Here is a 23,511-nt window from a genome sequence, read left to right on the forward strand (position 1 = left end):
CGCCCCTATTGCCGTGAGAAGTTATCATTCTGTTCACCAAGCTTAGGGTTATGCTTTCTGTACGCTTCAATTATTTCTGCAATAATAACTACGTGCCATTATGGTGTCCTTTCCAACACAAGTAGTGACACGTTTTAGCCAAGCCATGCCAAACGACGCTTTTACACGGGATGCCGTTGCCCGCGTGAGCTTTTCATTTCGGAAGCCTGAGAAAGCTGGAGCAAAGCATTCTGTCTCGCATCAAACCTTAGATACATAGAAAACAGCGCGCGAGATTGTGCAATGTGCGTCGCCGTGCAGTCGGGGGGGAGGGGGGGGCGACGCCGTGGTTGTGCCGTCCCCCTCGCTGCCGCGAAGGAAGCGCCTGTAAGCGTCAACTTTCCTTAGATCCGTAATACGCATAGAGCAAAGTGTGTTGGCCTATGAAATATAGAGAACTCATTTCGAAACAATACGTTTGCCGCACTGCCGACTTATAGACACAGTAATCTGCATGTCAGGCAGCGGGCCTGCAACGCTAGTACCAATTATGTTTCACCGCAGAGCGTCCAGATGCATCGTTTCCTGCGACTTCGTGTGCCGATTAAAAATTATAATTCATATTGAAACCACCAACTGCAAGTTCGAATTTACCACTCTAAATTATGTTCGAACATTTTCTACAATATTGATGGCGCGTTCTGGCCGCCTGGCGGTCCCTGTAAACGAAGGGGAACCTTTTTGAAGAGAGGTTCGATGAGCGCGGTGCTAAACTTGGGGTGTCACTGCATCCCGTGGCGCTGCGGGCATTGCTACCAGCTCGTGATTAGCGCACGAGAGCAGCTTCCCAGGGTGCCTTGCAGTGCTACCGATCTCACCTATGATAAAATTAAAGTCTGGGGCTTCACGTGCCAAAACGCCGATATGATCATGAGGCACGCCGTATAGTGGGCTAATTTACCTGGGGTTCTTCAACGCGCACTCAATGCACGGTAGGCGAGTGTTCTTTTGAATTTCGCCCCCATCGAAATGCAGTCGCCGGGGCCGGGATCCGACCCCGCAACATCGGGCTTAGCAGCGCAACACCAAAACCACTACGCCACCACGGTGAGTCTCGCCCACGATAGCTGCAACGCACAGTAAAACACGCAGTACAAGAAGGACGGGGCGTTGTGGTTCACCGTGCGGTGCTACATAATTTGCTATCCACGTACACTATCGATCTCGCCGGTGCACGACGCATGCACAGCAGCAGCAAAGCTCGCAGCGGTCGATCGGGCTTTTCTTGCTGAATGCGCGAGAAAAGGGCCCTTCGGGCAAAGTAGGCCATCGTGGCGAGGCGGCGCGAGCACACCTCCTCGCAGCGGTAAAAGCAGCCAAGAGAGATCCGCGCTCCCAATTTCCTACCGTGCGTCGAATGGCAAAGCATAGCAGCAGGCACCGGCACTTTGGTCATTCGAGTCACGTCAATCTCCTTGTAACACACGTGCCCCTGTTTTGTTGTGCCCAGTTGGTGCTCGGCATAGTGCTGAAGATGGTGCTCGTCGGCATGGTGCTGCTCACGGTAAACGCCGTCGGCAGGACCCTCTACGACTGGGGCAACCAGCACGTCGTCCCAGACGCGTGACGATCACCGACGGTCTTTTTCTGTTCCTTTTCTTATCCGCGAATGTCGCTGTTTCACGACTGCGAGATTTCAATTCAGATAATCTAAACATTCTGTTTGGCTTATATGCTGATATCGTTCGAGTGCTCTGTCTCTTCTTTCTCTTTCTCTATAGTGTGTGTGTACACACACACACGCGCATATATATAGGTTGTGCCACATAACTTGAGCTAAAGTTTTAAAAATAAAAGGTACTCCGGACGCGAGTGAACCGAATGCATAATCTTGGCACTGGCCCAGAGTTACCGAGGCCATTTCTTTTATTTTCCCCTAACCAACGAATTGCTTATGTTTAATTAATCAACTTTTTAATTATTGGCTACAAACCCCAAGCGTGATACGCAAAGTTGTAGAGCACCTTGAGAAACCTCTCAATAAATTGTTTCCAACACGATATATCTCACGTGGTCCTTTCTTCCGCGTCCCAAGGAAAGCCCGCAAAATATGAAAAATATCATGTGATGGGCCGATTGCGCGCTGTTGTTGTGCTACTCTCAAGCGTGCGATGGATGAAGAAGGTCGGCTGCAGCGAGACTGGCCCGCGACAGGGCGTTATTTATGCCTGGTGTAAGTATGTGGACATGCGGCTTTTATCGCATGACGTCGCAAACGCCTGGTGCCATTTCTACATCGTTGTGCTTTGCTTTCCTAGATCACAGTGCATCATTGTTTTTATTAATTTTGCCTCGTGAATTCCTTGTTGTCCGATTCCCCGCCCCCTCGCCATTTCTCCTTCCTCTTGCGTTCTCCTGTTGCCTGCTTCGCAGGAGGACAGATCGTACAGGAGTCAGGGCCTCATTCAGGCGCATGCTAGCACTTTTAGTCCTGACCCTTTTCGTGTGTAAGAAAACTGAAGAAATTATGGATAATAAAAATAAATAAATAAGTGAAATGGCCAGGTAAATGCACAGATATCTCTACCCCAAAAGCGTGGACACGGAATGGAGGAAGAGGTCAAGTACGTTGGCGACCAAGCGCAGGGTAATTGAAAGTGTAGATAGGCAACCAGGAGTCACAAAAAAATGAGAGAAACAGAGACGCCAAATTGGATGCAAAGGATGGGAACAAAGACCATGGGGATTAATAAAAATGCCAAGAAAGAAATGAAAATGTAAAATCTGTGTGATAAAGCAAAGGGTAGTCCACCTTGCTATTTGAGGCTCAAGCTGGTTAGATAATCACATGCTCGACACTATCATATACTTTTCAGATGCCTATACAGTGATTAATGCCGCGTGCAGCTTTGAGGTCACTATGAGTCTGCCATATTGAACACTGTGATCTGAAACCAATTTGTTTCGGACTCAGGATTGATCACTCATTCGGGAAATGTATCACACGTATTTTTAAAACTGTCTTGATCAATTTTACGAATTTTGAAGTTAACGCTATAGGCCTAATACCGTGGCACATAACCATAACCCGGATTTTTAAGCAAAAGCATAAACTTGGCAATTTTCCACTCCAATGGAATCCATGCCCTTCGGATGAAATACATGATGACGTCTAATAAATACTCTTTTGACTCTTTACATAACATTTTCAATATGGCCGAAGTGATTCCATCGGAGCCCGGAGCCGCTGATGGAAGGCATAGTAAAACATCTGATAATTCGGACCAGGAGATTTTCTCGAAATCATCAGTGGTGAAATCAACAGAGGCAGTAGTAGTCTGGAAGAAAAGCGACGTTCCAACCCTCTGGTGATCACCTCTAATGAATCCTTTGTGTCTTCGGGAAACATAACCGCAGATTATGTGTTTATCGACGGTGGAATTATTGTCATGACGCTTATAAAGGTTTTGCAGTGCGCGTTTACTATCGACTCCGCCGCGCTTCGTTGTCGGCACAGTGCCGCCACCATGACGCGCTCGGGCATATTTTTCTTTTTTTATTTTTTAGATACATTCAAGGCCCGTGGGGCGTTACAGAAGGAGTGGTTGTTTGCCAGCATATTACGGAACAAAAAAGATCTGATAAAATACACGAAAAAATAGACAATTACGAGGACAGCAAAAGCACAAAATCAGCATGGAAACTAAAACACGCCGTGCACACAAAAATTTTACAATATTATACAAAATCAAAGAAAAACACGGTTAATCAGATACAAAGAAATGCCGACAGCGGTTCGAAAGCAGCACTATTGGCAAGATTTGCAATGGATGACGGCAGACTATTCCGTTCTTTAGACGTATTCGCAAGAAACGAATAATAGAATGAATTGGTGCGATCGAAAGGGACATTTACTTTGTGCGCGTGATCAGCACGTGAAGATAGGTATGAAGGTGCCGAAAAGAGCGCGCGTTTAGGATTCGTGTTGTGATGGTAAATTTTGTGGAACAAACCAAGGAGAAACAATTTCCTGCGAAAAGAGAGAAGAGGCAAATTAAGCGATAGTTTCATGGGTGATAGCTGGAAGTAAGATGGTAGTCTGATAGCATAAAGCATGCGCTGCGATTCTGGACCGATTTTATGTGTTTGAAAGATGATCAACGCCTGGTTCCCATACCAAAGAGGCGTACTCGAGTTTTGAGCGGACAAGGGTCTTGTACAGCAAACGTTTTAGCGATGAAGGTTCCATGTAAAAGTTACTGCGTAAAAACCCAAGCATCGACGTTGAAGAAAGCAGCAAGGATCGTCCAAACCAAGCTTTCCCGGCCGAAAGGGAAAAGAAAAGACTGAGCACGTGTCGTCACAAGGCACCGCAGGCAAAGCGTCATCGGAAGCAAGATATGGCCATGATTTCAACTACGTTATCTGGGGAAAGTGTCCATCTGTCGCTGGATGTCGGAACCAGCAGAGTATAAAGGCGCTGCCTACTGGGCATCGGTTGCACTCCGGCGGAGTACTTGCAGAGTGGAGACTGACCGCTTCTTTGCTTTATAGGTGAGAATGCCTAATTAGGTATTATTGCTTATTTCATTGTTGCATACTTTTCCGCTGGACTGCACCAGTGTTTCCATGATGGCTGAGTTTGATTGCCTTGCGTGCATGAAATCGATGGCTGATGTTTTGCAGAGCCAGACATGTGCCGAGTGCGACAATCGGTATCATGCAGGCAAGTGCTCGGGGGTTATGAAAACGAACTTGAAAAACTTTTCCACTAAGGAAAAACAACAGTGGCTGTGTCTGACTTGTGTAAATCGTGCATCGCGATTGCCAACTGGAAACGGTGACGGCGTAACCCAGAAGGATAGAGCAACAGATGTATCGGTCGAGCTGTCACTGACACATGTACTGGTCAAACTTGATGTCGTACTGAGTCGACTAGATGTGTTAGAAAGGCGGCAAGACGTGCAGTTGGCCAAGCTCGAGGCTTCCAACCAGGAAATGCTGGCGCAGAGGACGGCACTGCAGGGTATTGAGACATCATTGGGATTGCTTTAATCTAATTATGACACAATGCTGCAAAAGTTCGAGGAGCATAGAAAGGAACTTAAGGAAACAAACAAAAAAGTAACTGAACTGGAAGCCGAGCTTTTGGCCAAATCTGACAGGCTGTCGAATATGGAGCAAGCAGTAGAGGATCTTGAACGGTACTCACGAAAAAGCAATTTAGAAATCCATGGTGTCAAAGTGAGTGATAACGAGGACCTACGAAAGGTGGTAGAATCTATTGCAACCAAACTCGAACTTCCTAGGCCCAGTCACGACGACAGTGAAACCGTGCACAGAATCAAAGGCAAAGCTAACTCCGTCCCACCTACTCTGGTGCCATTTTCAAGGAGTGAAATAAAAGAGCGTTGGATTGAAAAGCGGAACAGACTGAAGGGTGAAAAGATATACTTGAACGATAATCTAACTTCCCGAATGAAGAAACTGCTTTGGATGACAAAAAATCTCGCGAAAGATAAACAATATCGCTTCGTCTGGGTGCGCAATGGCAGAATACTTGTAAGAAAACGCGAAGGAACGTCAGTGTTACGCATTGACAATGAACAAGGCTTAAATAAAATCTGAAATGATTGACCAAGTACACTCAACTGAACAATGGCTATCAATGAAAGACGAGTGGGCGTCAGATCTTTCTAGCAGCTTATTGCTTGAGCTAATCCATGTGAATATGAGAAGCCTGCGCAAACACTGGGACATGTTAAAGATTCACCTAGCTGAAGCACTGCCATCATTACATGTTTTAATTTTAACCGAAATCGATATTTCAAAAGACGAATGCGCTCATATTGCACTGCGTGGTTTTCAGTCTTTCTTTTTGTGCAGGGATAACAAAAGAGGTGGTGGCATAGCGGTCTATGTAAAAAGTGATTGGCACTGTGAACGAGTGTCCTTTGATTTTCAAGATGCTGAAGTAGTTACTGTACTAATAACTAAAGCAGATCTGGAATTTACAGTGTGTGCTGTTTATAGGCCACCGAGCACTAACCTAAATACATTTTTAGACGATTTGGCAAGCTTCCTCAAAAAGCACGCAGACAGAAGGAGCATTATTTCGGCCGGTGATTTTCATGTAGACATTTTTACAGCAAATAAGCCTGCAACATCTGATTACTTAACACTTTTTGGCAAGCTACGGACTCGAAAACAAAATTCAGAGTTATACATGAGAGGAAATTCTCGGTCATCGTTTAACAAGGTCGTGTATAGACCATATCAGCACAAAAATGCGCAAATATAATTCATTTGGCTGTGTTATTAAGGAAAAAGTAGCGGACCACTACTTTATCGCTATAGCAGTTTCAGGAGATGCTGTTGCTTTGACTGAAACAAAGACTGTAGAGAAATATGTTTTGAATTCTAATCAAGTAGATAAACGTGTGAGAACATTCAACTGGGATTCTTTAACGCGGCACAGCCACCTAAAGGCTTACGAACTGTTTGTAGAGGCCTTTAGAGAAATTTACCTTTGCTCCGAAAAGAAAATAAAGCTTAAAAGAAGAAATAAAGATAGCCCGTGGATTGATAACGAAATAATGGAGCTTTGCAGCGTTAAAAGCAAACTCCTTAGAAAATGCCACGATTAACGCGGGGACGCTCTTGCAAGAGAAGAATTTAGGCAGATAAAAAACAAAGTAAAAGCTAAAATACGACTAGCTAAGAAGCGCTACCACTCAGGCAAGTTTGCAGCTTGCAGTCGTAATACCGGTAAAACATGGAACTTGGTTAACACTCTAATAGGGAGACCTGCAAAAAAGAGTATTGATAATACTCTTGCGGACGCCTTTCTCGAGTCACCTGCTGTTCAGATAGCGAATGATTTTAACAAACACTTTATCGAATCAGTAAACAACATTACAAATGGGTGCATACCGGCAAATATCCGAAACAATGTTACGTTCTCTAACATTCATTCTGCTTTCCTGCCTACTGTTGATGAAGCAGAATTGTGGGATATTATACGATCCATGAGTTTAACAAAATCTCCAGGCGGCAGACTATTCCAGGCCGACAGACACAGGCCGAGCCCCGGTGGCTCGGCCTGTGAGTCCTAGAGCCACGGTGTCGGCCGCCTCATTGCCGTGGAGGGAGGAGTGCGCAGGCGCCCAGATGATATGGACAACCCGCTGACCGCGGAAGTTTGCCAGGATACGTTGCAATTCCGGCGAAATGCGCCCCTTTGCGTAATTTAAGATGGCGGTTTTAGAATCACTGACTATTATCGTGGCCAGTGTGGAAGCCATTGCGAGAGCAATGGTCGATTCCTCAGCCACCTCTGCTCTGTTGGTTTTAATAGATCCGCTGACCTTAAGCTCACCTTCCGAGTTCACTGCAACGATAGGCATATTCTGATTAGTCGTGTACTCTGCCGCGTCGACGTACACCACGTCCTGAGAGCATTGTAATCTCCTGTGTATAGCCCTTGCCCTTTCCTCCCGCCTTTCCCTGTGGTGTTCGGTATGCATGTATTTTGGGTAGCGGTGGGATAATAAGCTGCTTCCATACTGTGATGCGTATGTTACTCTAAGCTTGTTAAGTATGTGTCTGCCAGTAGGTGTTTGTGCGAGTGTTTTGTATGGCGCTATCGTATGGGCTTCTATGAGTTCTTCGAGCGTGTTGTGGACACCTAAGGCTAGGAGCCTGTCATTCGATGTGTTTATCGGCAAACGTATGGCTTGTTTGAATGACCGTCTAATGATGCCTTCGATTTTTGTCTTTTCTGCTACTTGGACATTTAGGTAAGGGGTTACATATACTATGCGGCTGATGACAAAAGCTTGAACTAGTCGTACCAGATTGTTCTCTTTCATCCCATAATGGCGATTAGCTATTCTCTTAATTAGTCTCATTGTTTGTTGTGCGCTGTTTTTTAGTATTCTGATTGTTTCCCCGTTGTGACCGTCCGCTGATACGTGGAGTCCGAGCACTCTAACGCTGTTGACAATAGTCATTTGGTTGCCATTTACAAGAAGCGTGATGTTTGGTTTATCTGTAGGACTCTTACGGCCCCTGCGTGTCGGTGGATATAGAAGTAATTCTGATTTTAGCGGCGAGCATCTCAATCCTTTATCCACGACATATTTCTCAACCGTATGTATGGCTGTTTGGAGAATTTCCTCAATCTGCCCATCACTTCCACCTGTTACCCAAAGGGTGATATCATCGGCGTACAGGCTATGCTGTAATCCTTCTATATTTTCTAGTTCTGCTGGCAGGCCAATCATAGCTACATTGAAAAGAAAGGGAGATAAGACTGATCCTTGTGGTGTGCCCCGGCTTCCGAGTTTTATCTCTGGATTTCACTTCACCGATTGTTATTTGTGCAATACGGTCAGAGAGAAAGTCTTTAACATACGCATGGGTTCGTTGCCCCACTCCTAGGTCTTGTAAGTTTTCTAAAATAGCCCTGTGGGTGATATTATCAAAGGCCTTCGTAAGATCAAGATCAAGGATAGCTTTTGTATCTAGTGTTTGAGGTCCCGCGTCTATTATTTGGTGTTTGATTTACAACATAATGTCTTGTGTAGACAGTTTTGGTCTAAACCCGATCGTGGTGTGCGGGAAAAGGCCATTATCGTCTATGTAATTAGTTAGACGTGTGAGGATGACGTGCTCCATGAGCTTGCCAGCACACGACGTTAACGATATAGGCCTGAAATTCTCAAGTTGAAGTTTCTTTCCCGGCTTTGGAATCATTATAACGTGGGCGGTTTTCCATTGACTTGGAATATTACCCTGTTCCCAGCAGTTAATATACTTGGTGAGGGCCGAGATAGATTCATCATCGAGATTTCTCAGGATCTTGTTGGGGATTCCATCCGGGCCTGTCGTGGATTTGGTGTTGAGCCTGATGAGTTCCGCTCGAAATTCAGCCTCTGTTATGGGGCTGTCAAGATACGGGTTTTCCTTACCAGTGTACTGATGTTGTTGTTCTTTGGTTGTATTTCCCACGTATAGCCTTTGTGGTTCCTGTAAAAGTTCTTCTTCCGTGCCTTTGTATCTGTTAATTATTTTGTGCAGGCAGTGTCGTTGTGTCGACTTGCTGTTTTCCGGGTCTAAAAGATAACGCAAAAGATTCCAGGTTTTAGGTAGCCCTATCTGTCTCTCCATGGCATATTGCACGTGGCCTCCCAATTTTGACGGCTTAATCTATTCGCATAGTCCTCCATTTGCTTATTGAGCATGGCGATTTTCCTTCTCAGGTTTCTATTAAGTTTTTGCTGTTTCCAGCATTTCTGCATGCTGCTTTTTGCCTCCCACATATGGAGTTCGCTGTCCGCCTCCTCTATCCCTGCCTTTTCCGGAATAGTTTTAGTGGCTCGTATCACATTTTGACGAAGTTTTTTAGTCCAAATCTCGATATCATGTATGACTTCATCAGCTTCCTCCTCCCGAATTTTGCGGAAGGAGTCCCATTCGGCAATCGTTATTTTCCTGCTTTTCTTTCTTGATGGGCCTGCGTGTACAGTTGTTGCTGCAATGAAGTGATCACTACCCAGATTTCCTTGTGTGTTTATCCATTTTGCATCAGGTGTGTTCTTTGTAAAAGTTAGGTCTGGTGTGGTGTCATTGCTCACACTTTCCCATTCTAGTGGGTGCCTGTGGATCCGTTACGAGACTAAGACCCTCCTACTGAGCGTCTAACCATAGATTACGACCCTTGACGTTCTCCAAACGGTATCCCCAAGCCGCGTGGGGTGCATTAAAGTCCCCTACAATAATCATTGCATGTATTTCTGCTAAATTTAAGGATTTACGAAAAAGCGGGCCGAATCTCATCTTGTGTCGAGGGTTACTGTATACATTTAAGACGAAAAGGCTTCCTTCTCCCTTGCGCGTGGGAATGATTTCAATCAGGACGTGGTCTACACCGGTCACAACAGTGTTGTGTTCTATGACCGTAAGGTTTCTACCTTACGGTCATAGGTTACGGTCATAGGTTTCATAGGTTTCGGTTTCCGACAGGTTTCGGACGCCTTCTGGTCGGAAGCACCGTATGCTTTGTAACCGGATAATTTAGCCAGTCCCTAGTCCCCGCGTTTCCTGCAGGGCGATGACGTCTGGGGCCTCCTTGCTACTTATGAACGGCTGTAGGTGTCCCCGTTTGCGGCGATACCCGCGACAATTCCAGTGCCATATTATGTATTTAATACGCGGAGCCATGTTTAATTGTTTGAGTCTCCCCGGTGACTTTACTGGTTTCTGTCACTACAGGTCGATGATATGGTTTGGTCCGCGCTTTTACCGGTCCCACTCCCGCGGGCCTCAAGTCCTTTTGTGCGTTTTCAACAACTGTTATTCGGGTTTCAATGCCTTCTATTCTTTGTAGAATTTCCACAAACTGTACCTGTAACCCGGCGAATTGTTGTTGTAGCGTCTTATGCCATCTTCGGCTGGTCGCCTCTGAGCGCCCTGGAGCGCTCTCGCGAGCAGCGTTGTCTTCGGCTGGTTGAAAGAGGGTGCGCGCCCTGCGATCGGCTGGTTCTTCTCGATTGCTCTCCTCCATCTTCGAGCGCTCTGAGGCGCTCCGAGCCCTGTCGTCGGAGCAGTCGTCGAGATTGAAACGTCATCGCAGCGCCGCGTCGCTGCTGTTGGCGACGGCCCACCGTAACCTAGGCAACCTAGGCCACTGCATGCTGGCGTCTCGACGAACGCTCGTGCCGCCGGCGCGTCCGCCGGTTTTCTCGGCAGCGCCGGGAGCTTTCGATAGGCGAAACATTGGACGTTGGCAGTAGTCACGTGGTTTCACATCTGCCATTTCCTCCTCCGAGAGCGAGTCGCACGTTCGGCTTGCGCGCTTGTCCTGTACCTCTGAGATCGGGGAACGCCGGATCTGCCTAACTCTGCTTCAGGGGATGGAGACGACCAGTCGAAGATACCATTAGTTAACTCCACAAACATTCCCTCTGCTTGCTTTTCTAACTGCGTTGAGACGCTGCTTTGCGCATCTGGCGCGTCTTCAGCTTTTCTGTTGTGGGGCGGCGTCCCTGTCATTTGTGCGAGAACGGGCGTTGACTCGCGGCTAGGCGTCTGTGTCGTACTGGCAGTAGGCGTCTGACTTGACTCGTGTGTCCTATTCTGCTGAAGCCTAGCGTTTTCTTGCTTTAATTGCTGAATTTGTTCCCTCTGCTTAGCATTTTCACGAGTAATTTGAGCTAGTAATTTTCTAATTTGGATCCTTCCCTGCTCCAGGGCGGACCCTTCTATTTTAGGTGTTATATTAGACGGAGAAGCAGCGCCGGAGACCGTGTCTGCCCAGCTCACCTGCGTTTTGTTGCCGTCGTTCCCGCCAGGGCCCTCCGGGGTTCCGTGTAGTGGGGATCCTCTCGATCTCGATTCGGACCTGGGCCGGGACCTGGACCGGGACTTGGAGTGTGACCAGCCGCCACCGCCTCCACCGGGGAGTCTTCGGAAGGAGCTAGAGCGGCTCCTGTCGCGGCGTCTGTTGCCGTGGCTGATGGTCCGTGTCGATCCCTTGTGCGATTCGGTGCTGCCCGACCGCTCCCTGGACCGACTCGGGCGATTGTCCGCCATAGCTTTCTGCGGTTGATGTTCATTCCGTTGTTGTTGTTGTTGTTGTTGTTGCTTCCACTGCCTCTTTCTAAGAAGATATGGGGTCTTGAATCATTCACGACACTTTTTGTCTCCTGTGAGGTGTCCCTTCCCACACATGAAGCATCTTGGCTCGCACTGATGATCTTCGGGTGGATTGAGAGTTCCGCACCCGCGACATTTCTTGCTGGTGGGTGTCGGGCAGACATCCGCTAGGTGGCCGAGGCGGCCACAGGTTGTACATGTTTCGTACTGCTTACGATATAGTAGGCATCGGTATTCAGCTCCGCGGTAGTACACGTAGTGTGGTACGTATGTACCTTCAAACACTATCACAACCGAATCAGTGCGTCGCATGCGCCTTGCGTGTAATATAGTCGGGTTTCTGCAGTTCACCAAGCTTTTTTCAACGTCTTCGAGCGTGTCGTATTCTGGTATACCGTGTATGACTCCCTTGGAGGTGTTCTCCGGCGCAGTAATGTAAGCGGCCGTACTGTAGATGTTCGATCCGAGTTGGATTTCCCGTATCTGGCTGTAGCGTTTCGCGTTCTCCAGTTTCGGCGCGCTCATGATCATGGTGTTTTGTATTGGATTGATTCGTAGCGTATCTTCTCCGGCATTTTCTGGTGTCAGTGCGGCTGCCAGCAGAACGCCATCCTTTATGTACGCAATGCGTTGTTGCGCCATGTCGAGCCCACCTCTCGGGCGGATTACGATCTTGTAGTCATCCTCCGGTAGCTGCGGTTGCCTCGGGGCCATTGGTAGCTGTAGAATTCGAGCGTTCGCGGTTTTCCACGCCGTTGAAACCGGCGAGTCTCCGATGTTCTTGGATCGTTCATAGAGGTCTGGGCGTCTCTTGGCGTTACTACGGCGTTCGTGAGCCGCAATCCAGCCCTGGTCGTCGTATTCTTCCGGGGAAATTGTCTCCCCTTCCACTTCTACGACGTCCATCTTCGCGTCTCGCGGCGAAGCGGGGGCCCGACCGCGCCCGAGTCATGCGTCGTTCCCGCCAAAGTGGTGGGAACAGTGGCGTCGCAGACCCAGCTAGTTAGGGTTAGCCAGGCCGCCGGCGTGGCAGTGTATTAAAACTGCCTTTGTTGCTCGATAATCGCCCACCTGGGATAATCCCGATGTTTGCGTAGTCCGTCGACCTTCCGGTGTGAGTTGTGGTAGTTCTAGAGTCGAGAACTGCCTTTTTCCGCCACAATCATGGAAAGTTTTCGGAGCCCATGTGTGTCCCGTCTTGTCGGCTCGGCCCCTAGCGGGGGCCGCTAAGGTTGGCTATACTGCTTGATAAGGTTGGCTACTGCTATATTTTGTGTAAGTGCAGTCAATAATTTTTATCTCAAATTCATGTGAGCTTGAGGTTGAGTTATATCAGCTGCCCAAAGGAAGAGATTGAAGGTCAAAATTTTCCGCAGCTGGTTATGCGCATACCTGCTTCTTGTAAACGAGTAAAGAAGGTATTTAGTAGACTTTATTCTTATTTAAATGTTTACGGCTTGAGGAATATGTGTACGAGTAGTTGCCATTTAACTAAGCCATTAGACGCCTTGACAGGGCTTGAAGTGAAGCCTCTTACTGAACAAACGTTTTAATGAAGCACACTTAATTCGCTGTACCCGACCTCAATCTCGCGAAACAATGTCGAGCTTGAGGACCCAGCCGTTGCCTCAATAATGAGGTTGAGATAAAGTCTAGCTGAGGTAGCTGGCGGTCGCTGAAAGTTGATGTGATGTCTCCCGAATGCGACTCGTGCTATGAGCGTACACAGGTCGTCGAATTCTATTAGAGCAGAGCAGAGTCCTGTGAAGAGGTCGTTTCCAAGATTTGATTGTTACAAGGTAGAACAGGTGGCCTACCAACAGGATCCTGCTCTGATTGCAGGATGACGAAATTCGTGGTTACAATGGACAAACTTTTGGCACACGACAGCCTTAAGGGAGTGCACAGAGAGATATTTAATCGTTCCGCAATGAACTTTGGCTGGACTGCTAGTCAGTCAGTCAGATACATGCGCTAGCCGAAGGAATCTCATTCAAAACCGGTCTTACCTACTCACAGCCGACAGGGGACGGACTTGACGCGAGTCACATTTTTTAAGTGACGCAGTACGTCACTCTCGTTTCGTGACCGACACAGTGCCTATCGACTCCGTCACCAACAGCAGTTAGCAACAGCTGCCCCATAAATTTATTCGAAGCCCTTCCGTTCTGCGATGCAGAACTGCGGCTTTTTTCAAAGGCCATGGCACGCCTTGTTGGACAGCAGCTCTTTCTTTATTTTCGTGCGACAGACAGAGCGGCAGCCATAATGCACTACATACGTAACGTGAACCGAAAAAGCGGCGTGGCAGAAGCAAGCAGCAAACCGTCACAGCAAAGGGAGAGAGCACAGAACCGTCAGGTCGCGGGAGAGGGCAGGCCTCGCGCAGCCTTCGCCGGCTCTGCAGCTGCACGCTCGACACGTTGCCTTCTCGCAGAAGAATCGGCCCCAGCAGGCGAGCGGTGACTGCCGTGCCGTAAAAGAAAACAGCGCGCGCGCCTCGTGGCGCCGCGTTTCCTTGGCCAGCGCTCGAGCGCACTCGCAGAGCGTGGATGCAGAGCTCGGCTTGAACCTCCGGGTATGCACGGAGCGGCGCGTGTCGGTATGTGCGGCGCATCGGAACTTTGCACAATTTATCTCGCTGTGCTTCAGAGAAGTGTACACTCGCGCTAGGTTGGAGATGCAACACACAAAACCATCGCATAGCTGGCAATGCAAAAGAATCTTGTTTGGCTGTCCATTTCAGAAGCAGAAAGGAGTGCTCTTCATGCGAATAAGTCTAACGTGTTTCACCATGCAGCCAGCTCAATAAATTCCGTTTATATTTTTAGCAAACTAGGCACCGCTTTTAGCTCCTTGATCCTTAGACCAGTATTTTTGTAAAGCTAAGTAGGACTGTAATTTTCATTTGACGCTTGTTGCATAAATATCGGCTCTATTTTAGCTTCTGAAGGAGTGCCGATATTAATCGGAAACAAATTAAGTTATACTGTGTCTTAACCCTTCCACGTCCTATGTGTTTACGTACCTAAAATCAGCGTGAGAAACGACCGCTACACGAAAGCAGGCACTCATGAGCGCACATGCCGTCATGAGGCGTCATAGAATAATTAACCACCGAGCAAATGCGTCTCACGATCAAGTATTGAGATTGACGGTTCCGATACGCAATTATCGCGCCGCTTTTTATGTAAGGATGTTCAGCAAGTTGTCTCTATTTCTTATATCTGCGCTTGGTGATAACTGTTGTTAGATTAAGTGAACGCTTGCTACCACATGCAGAACAATACAATGACAAATGCGAGGTAGCCGTTACCTTTAATGTATAGCTAAGCTGAGATATGCGCTCCAACCGACGCAGCTGCATGTCTGCCCAGTGTAGACTTTCCCACAAGAAAGGCAGAAACGGCGCCACAAGGCACGATGGGGTCGCGATATTTCACATTGGCTATTGTGTTGATGGCTGGTTTCCTCTCAGTCGCAACGCAAGCCTTTCCATTTTTTTTTTCTTAGCCGAAGAAACGACGTCCGCCTCAAGACCTTTCGCAGTTTTCCTAAAACAGTGAGACAATCCATGGACGTATGACATGGCAGCTACTTTGCTAGAGTTCGATGCCGAGACCAGCATCAGCACAGGATATATCTCTTCAGCACAATTTTTTTGCTGTTTTCTCCTCTTTCATTAGGTCGAAGAACCAACAAATCCAAATGATTTTGCAGCATAATCTGTATCCTCGAGACGACGACACAGATCCTGAAAACAGGTGCGGTGTGATGTGAGCGCGCTTGCTAGGATTTTTTTTACTACATCGATTATTATTTGATTTTGCGTAACGAAGGTTGTGCCCCAGATGTCACCACGTGACGTAAGGAAGGTATTCAAAGAAATACATTCTCGATTGAATTTGGGTTGTCAGTTGCCTAAGGAAAGTTGTTTGCAGTTTTGGATCTGTTTGTTTTTAGAGCTAGGACATGTGTGCTGGTATGTTTCTCCAAGGTAAAAAAGGGAAATGTTAAATTTTTCCTCTGCTCACATCATTGCAAGATTGCAAAGACTGTTATCGTTTTTAATTACTTCAATTCCTCTCTCACGGGATCGCGTGCCCACCGGCATCATGACAGCTTTCATAATGAGCTTCGTCGACTCAAGGATGAAGGTTATCTTTTGGCTGTGCTGACTTGTACGTTTGGGAGACCTATGAAAAAAGTAATCCAGTCCTTCGAACGACACTTGTAAAAGGACGTGGAGCAAAACTGTATAGCAAAACAAATGTCATGCCATAGGTTCTTGTATTCTCTCATCGCCTTTGAAGGAAATTGCGAAAGGTTTTGGTGGGAGCGTTTTCTTATTTCAACTAACAAAATTTTTACGTCTGCCACGCACCAAGTTTCCTATTGTTTTGCGACGAACGCTGTTCCTTCTTATTGACCATTTGCAAGTACAGGGCACACGACAAAGTTGAACACGTTTACACTGGAAAATCCTTCGTTCAGTGTAAACTTGTGGTGCTCGAGCGCGCGCCTGGAGGCATGTCCGACAGCGAGCCTAAGCACCGACTAGAATTGGAACCGACATCGTCCTGCACAATCAGTGTACGAACAGTTTTGCTCTGCTGTCTCCACCGCGTATCGATGCCACCCGGCTTAGCGTTTACGAACAAGCGTGCACTCGTGTTCCAAGCCACTCTTCGCTACGCATAGACGCTGTTTCGATTCGCCGTCTATGACAAAAAGGCTGGAGTCTTTACCGGAGCCGAAGAACTGCAAGAACGTTTCGCTTCCCATGTGTATGACAAGGGTGGCGATGTGGCCTTGTTCGTAAATCTTGACTAAAAGTGGTTGAGCGCAGGGAGGACGAGAGAAGGCACATCACTGCGGGTCGCCGTGCGTCCATTGTGCCTGCTCTCCCTGCTCTATACGGCTTGTCCATGCTCGGTTTGGGCCGACAGCACCCTTTACATTGATTTTCAGATTGTTCATGCAAAAGCTGCGAATAGGAAAATATCAGTTGAACGAAGGGTTGCCCAATTCTCCGCTGAGAGACTGGACGATGTCGACAAGCGGTCTCCACTATACCAGTAAAATTGCTGTGTGGCGGTATTTCGATTATCCGGTGAAAGATATAAACAGGCGCATAACGATATATGTCTTCAGTAATGCTAGTCCTTCTGCATATGGAGTAGTAGTGTACCTTAAAACACAAAGAGACAGAGCCATACCATTTGTTCAATTAATAGTGGCCAAGTCGGAAGTGGCGTCAATTCAGAAGACGGCTGTATACCTCGCCTAGAGAAACACTTTCAGCAGCCAGACTGGTGTCTTCCGTGAAACGTGCACGGAGACACGGAAACTGTGATGTGGACTGATTTTATGCTAGTGTTACACTGTATACGTAGCTCAGCAAAGCGGTGGAAAACGCTCGTCACAAATCGAGTTTTGGAAATGCCGACGCCGACTAATCGTGTCATGTGTCCAGGTGGCCAGAGCCTAGCGGCCTTGTTATATAGACGCGCAAGCGCACGGAAATTGTTACAAAGTTCGCCTTTATTAGAGGGACCAGAAATTTGAAAGAACACCACCAATCTAGAAGATTGTATTTTCGATCGATAAGAAATCGCCCGCACCGGAGAAGCGATCTGTTTGAAGACGAACCTCAACAAATTGCTGGCCATTTTGGTCATTACATGCTACAGCTCTTACAGCAGAATAACTACGAGTGGCTGTATGGGTGAAGAAGTTTGTCCACAATAGAGCTCTCCTGGGGTACGTCCCACCACGCCAATGACGTCATAGCGTAAGCTCCCCGGCGCACGTGAAGGCCCTGGTTGGCAAAACACAGCCAGCGCCGGCTTTCTTCGTGGTACACTCGCGCAGTGCTTGGTGTAGGTGGGCGCCTCGTGGACGCGTGTTCCTCTCTCTCTCTTTTTTAAGCGAACCTCCACAATTCTCTCGCCAGCCAGATTAGCATTATTGTGTGTCAAAGAACATCCGTTTGCGGTAAACTCTGTGATGAAAATCTGGCGATGCTGGCCTTTTTTACTTGCGAATGTGAGCCACGTGGTGTTCCGTGATGGATTGTGTGATGAAGAATGTCGGTTTCTGCATGGAGGTGTGCAACATTTATTATGCTGTGGTAAAGTGGGCGGTGAAGAACAGCGGTGATATCGGCTCATCTTTGCCTAGGGAAACCGAACACATCATTTGTGTGTGTGTGTGCGTGTGCGTGTGCGTGTGCGTGTGCGTGTGCGTGTGCGTGTGCGTGTGCGTGTGCGTGTGCGTGCGTGTGCGTGCGTGTGCGTGTGCGTGCGTGTGCGTGTGTGTGCGTGTGCGTGTGCGTGCGTGTGCGTGTGTGTGCGTGCGTGTGTGTGTGTGTGTGTGTGTGTGTGTGTGTGTGTGTGTGTGTGTGTGTGTGTATACTACGCGATTAGCAATACATCTCGCTTGCGAAACTATGGACGCATGTTGCGTGAAATAAGGCCAGTCGTAGTGATGAAGCGCCGATAGAACTTCAGGACCCGTAATTCTTGAACAGGTGTGAATGAATAAAGCGCGATGATTAGTGACCAAATGTATCGCGGTGCCTTCTGCGCTCTGTGAGGAAAAGACGAAAACACTGAAAATTAATCTATCGACTGGATGGCAAGACTACAATGAGGCCCTAGCATGTGGATAGCAGTGCCGAAGCTGCGTGTATGCATTTCACCACTGGACATGCGAAAAAGTCAAACCACTGAAATTATCGCGTTTTAACGCAGATCTCGCGGGTCTTAAGTAAAACTGAACTGTCTTTCTTTCTTGATTGTTGTACTCATTTTTACGGCACGTACTTCATGCTGTTATCGTGCTCATAAACATGCGAAAGTTGTCTCTTATAAAGTTGAGCGTAGCAAAGGGATCCAGGAGACGCAGCGAAGTTACCGCGCAACGGATTTGCTTACGTACGCTTTTGCTTTTTACATTCACGATGATCATGGCTAATAATTAAATTATGGTGTTTAACATCTCTGAGCTGCACAGTGGCTTATGGGGGACACTGTAAGGAAAGGCTCCGCATTAGTTTTGAACACCTGGAGTATCTTCCGTGCTCCTAAAGTAGGGTAACAAGTGTTTCTGCATTCCTCCCTTGCGGAATTTAGGCGCCGCCACTTGGCTCCACTGAGCCACCGCGGTGGCTGATAGTTGTAGACCAAGTTAATCTTGCACGTCGTTTAAAACCGCAGTGTAGATGGCGTGCAAATGAGCACCTTCACCACAATGCATTAGAAATTTTTGTTGGAAGACCAGTCATTTACGCGAAGTATCATTTCGGCACCATGAAAATGTCCATCATCTATGATAAAATGTTCGCTTTCGAAGAGAGATAGAGAGATAAAACTTTTATTCTGCTCGCTTTCCAAGAAGAGTAATACATTTTTGTGGCTGTTTGTGACACACTTACGAAATCACTACATCACTACACTAATCACTAATCACTACAGAGAGAAAGAAAGAAAGAAGGAAAGAAAGAAGGAAAGAAGGAAGGAAATAAGGAAAGAAGGAAAGAACGAAAGAAGGAAGGAAAGAAGGAAGGAAAGAAGGAAGGAAGGAAGGAGGGAAAGAAAGAAGGAAAGAAAGAAGGAAAGAAGGAAAGAAAGAAGGAAAGAAGGAAAGAAAGAAGGAAAGAAAGAAGGAAAGAAGGAAAGAAAGAAGGAAAGAAGGAAAGAAAGAAGGAAAGAAAGAAGGAAAGAAAGAAGGAAGGAAAGAAGGAAAGAAGGAAAGAAAGAAGGAAAGAAGGAAGGAAAGAAGAAAAGAAGGAAGGAAAGAAGGAAAGAAGAAAAGAAGGAAAGAAGGAAGGAAAGCAGGAAGGAAAGAAGGAAGGAAAGAAGACAATGGAAAGAAGGAAGGAAAGAAGGAATGAAAGAAGGAATGAAAGAAGGAAAGAAGGAATGAAGGAAGGAAAGAAAGAAGGAAGGAAAGCAGGAAGGAAAGAAGGAAGGAAGGAAGGAAAGAAGGAAGGAAAGAAGGAAGGAAGGAAGGAAAGAAGGAAGGAAGGAAGGAAGGAAAGAAGGAAGGAAGGAAAGAAAGAAGGAAAGAAGGAAGGAAGGAAAGAAAGAAGGAAAGAAGGAAGGAAGGGAAGAAAGAAGGAAAGAAGGAAGGAAGGGAAGAAAGAGGGAAAGAAGGAAAGAAAGAAGGAAAGAAGGAAAGAAAGCAGGAAGGAAAGAAGGAAGGAAAGCAGGAAGGAAAGAAGGAAAGAAGGAAGGAAAGAAAGAAGGAAGGAAAGAAGGAAGGAAGGAAAGAAGGAAAGAAAGAAGGAAATAAAGAAGGAAAGAAGGAAAGAAAGAAAGAAGGAAGGAAAGAAGGAAAGAAGGAAAGAAAGAAAGAAGGAAGGAAAGAAGGAAAGAAAGAAGGAAAGAAAGAAGGAAAGAAAGAAGGAAAGAAAGAAGGAAAGAAGGAAAGAAAGAAGGAAGGAAAGAAGGAAGGAAGGAAAGAAAGAAGGAAAGAAGGAAGGAAAGAAGGAAGGAAAGAAGGAAGGAAAGAAGGAAAGAAAGAAGGAAAGCAGGGAGGAAAGAAGGAAGGAAAGAAGGAAAGAAGGAAAGAAGGTAGGAAAGAAGGAAAGAAGGAAGGAAAGAAGGAAGGAAGGAAGGAAGGAAGGAAAGAAGGAAGGAAGGAAGGAAGGAAGGAAAGAAGGAAAGAAGGAAGGAAAGAAGGAAGGAAAGAAGGAAGGAAGGAAAGAAGGAAGGAATGAAAGAAGGAAGGAAGGAAAGAAAGAAGGAAAGAAAGAAGGAAAGAAAGAAGGAAGGAAAGAAGGAAGGAAAGAAAGAAGGAAGGAAGGAAAGAAGGAAGGAAGGAAAGAAGGAAGGAAAGAAGGAAGGAAGGAAAGAAGGAAGGAATGAAAGAAGGAAGGAAGGAAAGAAAGAAGGAAAGAAAGAAGGAAAGAAAGAAGGAAGGAAAGAAGGAAGGAAAGAAAGAAGGAAGGAAGGAAGGAAGGAAAGAAGGAAAGAAAGAAGGAAAGAAAGAAGGAAAGAAAGAAGGAAAGAAGGAAAGAAAGAAGGAAAGAAGGAAAGAAAGAAGGCAGGAAAGAAGGAAGGAAGGAAGGAAAGAAGGAAAGAAGGAAGGAAAGAGGGAAGGAATGAAGGAAAGAAGGAAAGAAGGAAGGAAAGAAGGAAAGAAAGAAGGAAAGAGGGAAGGAAGGAAAGAAGGAAAGAAGAAAAGAAGGAAAGAAAGAAGGAAGGAAGGAAGGAAAGAAGGAAGGAAAGAAAGAATGAAAGAAAGAAGGAAGGAAGGAAAGAAAGAAGGAAGGAAAGAAGGAAGGAAGGAAGGAATGAAAGAAGGAAGGAAGGAAGGAAAGAAAGAAGAAAGAAAGAAAGAAGGAAAGAAGGAAAGAAAATAGGAAAGAAGGAAGGAAGGAAAGAAAGAAGGAAAGAAGGAAAGAAGGAAAGAAAATAGGAAAGAAGGAAGGAAGGAAAGAAAGAAGGAAAGAAGGAAAGAAGGAAGGAAGCAAGGATGGAAAGAAGGAAGGAAAGAAGGAAAGAAGAAAAGAAGGAAGGAAAGAAGGAAAGAAAGAAGGAAAGAAAGACAAGGAACTTTATTGAAAGGGCTTGGGGGATGAAAGGTTATGAGCTCGATGGGTGGGGCCCCGAGTCCAGGGCTCCACTGGCTGCTGCCGCCTGGCTGACGTGACCCAAAAGCGCAAGCTGCACCTCCGGATCAGAGCTGGCGACTTGTGCCTCCCATTGCTCCAAAGCGTTCGATAATTGAAATTTACCTAAAAAGGTATCTAAATTTAGTGGTCTCTTTTGGCAGCCCCACGAAATGCGATATAGCGACGGTGACCCCCCCCCCCCCCACCACGGACATGTGTGCCCATACAGCGTAGGAAAAAAATTGTTTAATCTTTGTAGGTTTGGAAAGACCCCCGTTTGAATCCGGCAGATGTCTATGGCGTCCTCCCCTTGTAATAACTTGGGGGGGGTATTTTTGTCGCGTGCCACGCCGGTGAGCGAGAACTTCGCGAGGGGCCATTCGGGATAGGCCGTTGTCATCCTCGCTTCACTCCTTCTAGAATGTTTGGGGGGATTGACAGTGCTGTTGAGGCTCTGCTCGGTTCGTGAGCCCTCGAGCAAAAGCGTCCGCACTCTCGTTTCCCTCCAGGCCTGTGTGTACCGAACAACAGATCAACTTGTATCCATTTGTCATTATCCCACTTAGGAAATTTTTAACTGAGGAATACTGGATTTGTCGCACTCGAGGAAAAGTTAGGAACTTCGCTTAGTGAAATGTCATTTTCAATACAATTTAAGCAATATTATGACGAAGGAGGTTTTTTTGACAGTTGGAGGACGGCTTCCGTTCAGTGGCATGCGGGAGAGTTCGAACCATCAGGTTTTGCTTCCATGTTTAGACCCATTTACCATGGTAATCATGAAATAACGCCGTCGGCGGCTACATGCTGGCGGTAGCCAGGTTTCAGCTGAACTCGGAGAGGATTTCTGGATACTAAGGGCCGGACAAATTATCAATAAAGTTACTACGCGGTTGATCTTTCCGTCCGCGACGTTCGTCCAAACCATGCGCAGAGGCATTTGTTCCTCGTGCAGCTGAATGAGTACAATATTGGCGCCTTTTGAAGCATTAGTAGTTGACTTTGCCGGCCTTCTCAGCAACAAACTGAACGGAAATGCGCTCAAGCCGTACATACTGCTGTTCACCTCTGCCGTCGTACGAGCCGTTCATCTGGAACATGTCACTATCTCTTAGCGGAAATGTTTATCCTTGTATTCAGTAGATTTGTTGCAAGACGAGGCTTTTGCAAATTCTTCTACTCGGACCATGGACGAACATTCAAGAAGGCCTCGAAGGACAGCAAAAGACAGCGATGATGGGAAAAGAATTTCAAGCGTAATTTTCGAACCTCTAACGGAAGCTCTTTCCAGGCAAAGCTCCATGGTGGGGAATATTCTGGGAAAGGCTGATTCGTTCAGGAAAGACTGCGTTTGAGAAAGTGCTCGAGATAAACTACTTAAGCTATGAAGGGTTATCCACAACGCTCATGCAAGCGGAAGCAACGATTGATCGGCGACCCATAACCTACGTCTACAGTAATCATTCCAAGCCTAGCCCGCTTACTCCAGGACTGCAATAACGTGCTAACTTGGGCTGGTTGGTACATGTCTGAAAAAAGGAGTAACAGCGCTGAACAACGGGACGTGACTGAGACAGACGAGGTCACTCAGTCGTTCGTTTGTCTCAATCGCGTCCCGTCGTTCAGCGCTGTTACTCGTTTTCTTCCCTTGGCATAAAAAGCGTAAGTAAAACAAACTGTCCAAATTTACCGAATAATGTGGAGTGCATAGATGTATATCATGCGAAAGTTAGGTTGCTGTTGCTATGCGAGTTGAAACATTCGGGTAACATGTTGTTTCCTCAAATTTGTGTAGCATTCTTGTTGGTTGTGGTTTGCTGCATCTCCACCGCATGTTGGCTATTTCGTACATATTGCAATGTTACTTTGTGACGTTCTTTCAATTTTGCAAGCAATGTAACCTCCCTTCAATAATACCTTCTTAGCACTATAGGTGGCCCTAATAAATAAATTACTAACCATGCTAACTCGACATGCGTCACACATCACGGAACACAGGTTTGACCTTCTACTCAAGAAAAACGACAGTTACATTCCTGGCTACGCTTTCATTTCTAATGATAAGTAAAACGGCGTTAAAAGCTACGTCGGATGTCTTGCTTAATCTGTCCGTTGACGTCTGAGTTAATACGCAGAATTTATATTTGCCGTTCTCTTTTCACAGTTTTATTTGCGTTTATTTATTATAGACAGCCTTAGCGGATTACCACCACTTTCCCATGTCGGGTATGTTTCAAACATCTTTCGTGGGC

At 46.6% G+C, this 23,511-nt stretch overlaps 2 protein-coding genes across 3 annotated transcripts in view; both read left to right on the forward strand.

The window, feature by feature from the left end:
• LOC129382151 (Na(+)/citrate cotransporter-like) overlaps window positions 1-2,033 on the forward strand; it is a 32,253-nt gene extending 30,220 nt beyond the window's left edge. Inside the window, exon 4 of the mRNA XM_055065656.2 lies at window positions 1,490-2,033. Within this exon, the coding sequence (XP_054921631.1) occupies window positions 1,490-1,606 (117 nt within the window). The 3' untranslated portion in view covers window positions 1,607-2,033. The remainder of the gene's footprint in view (window positions 1-1,489) is intronic.
• Window positions 2,034-14,061: 12,028 nt separating this feature from the next.
• Window positions 14,062-23,511, forward strand: part of LOC126520954 (uncharacterized) — a 206,212-nt gene continuing 196,762 nt past the window's right edge. The window contains exon 1 of one of the 2 annotated variants that reach the window (XM_050169785.3): window positions 14,062-14,239. In XM_050169785.3, coding sequence (XP_050025742.1) covers window positions 14,218-14,239 — 22 coding nt within the window. In that variant the 5' untranslated portion in view covers window positions 14,062-14,217. The remainder of the gene's footprint in view (window positions 14,240-23,511) is intronic. The other variant, XM_050169784.3, reaches the window with a different exon arrangement.

This window comes from Dermacentor andersoni, chromosome 3 (assembly GCF_023375885.2).
Source record: "Dermacentor andersoni chromosome 3, qqDerAnde1_hic_scaffold, whole genome shotgun sequence".
Classification (NCBI taxonomy): domain Eukaryota; kingdom Metazoa; phylum Arthropoda; class Arachnida; order Ixodida; family Ixodidae; genus Dermacentor; species Dermacentor andersoni.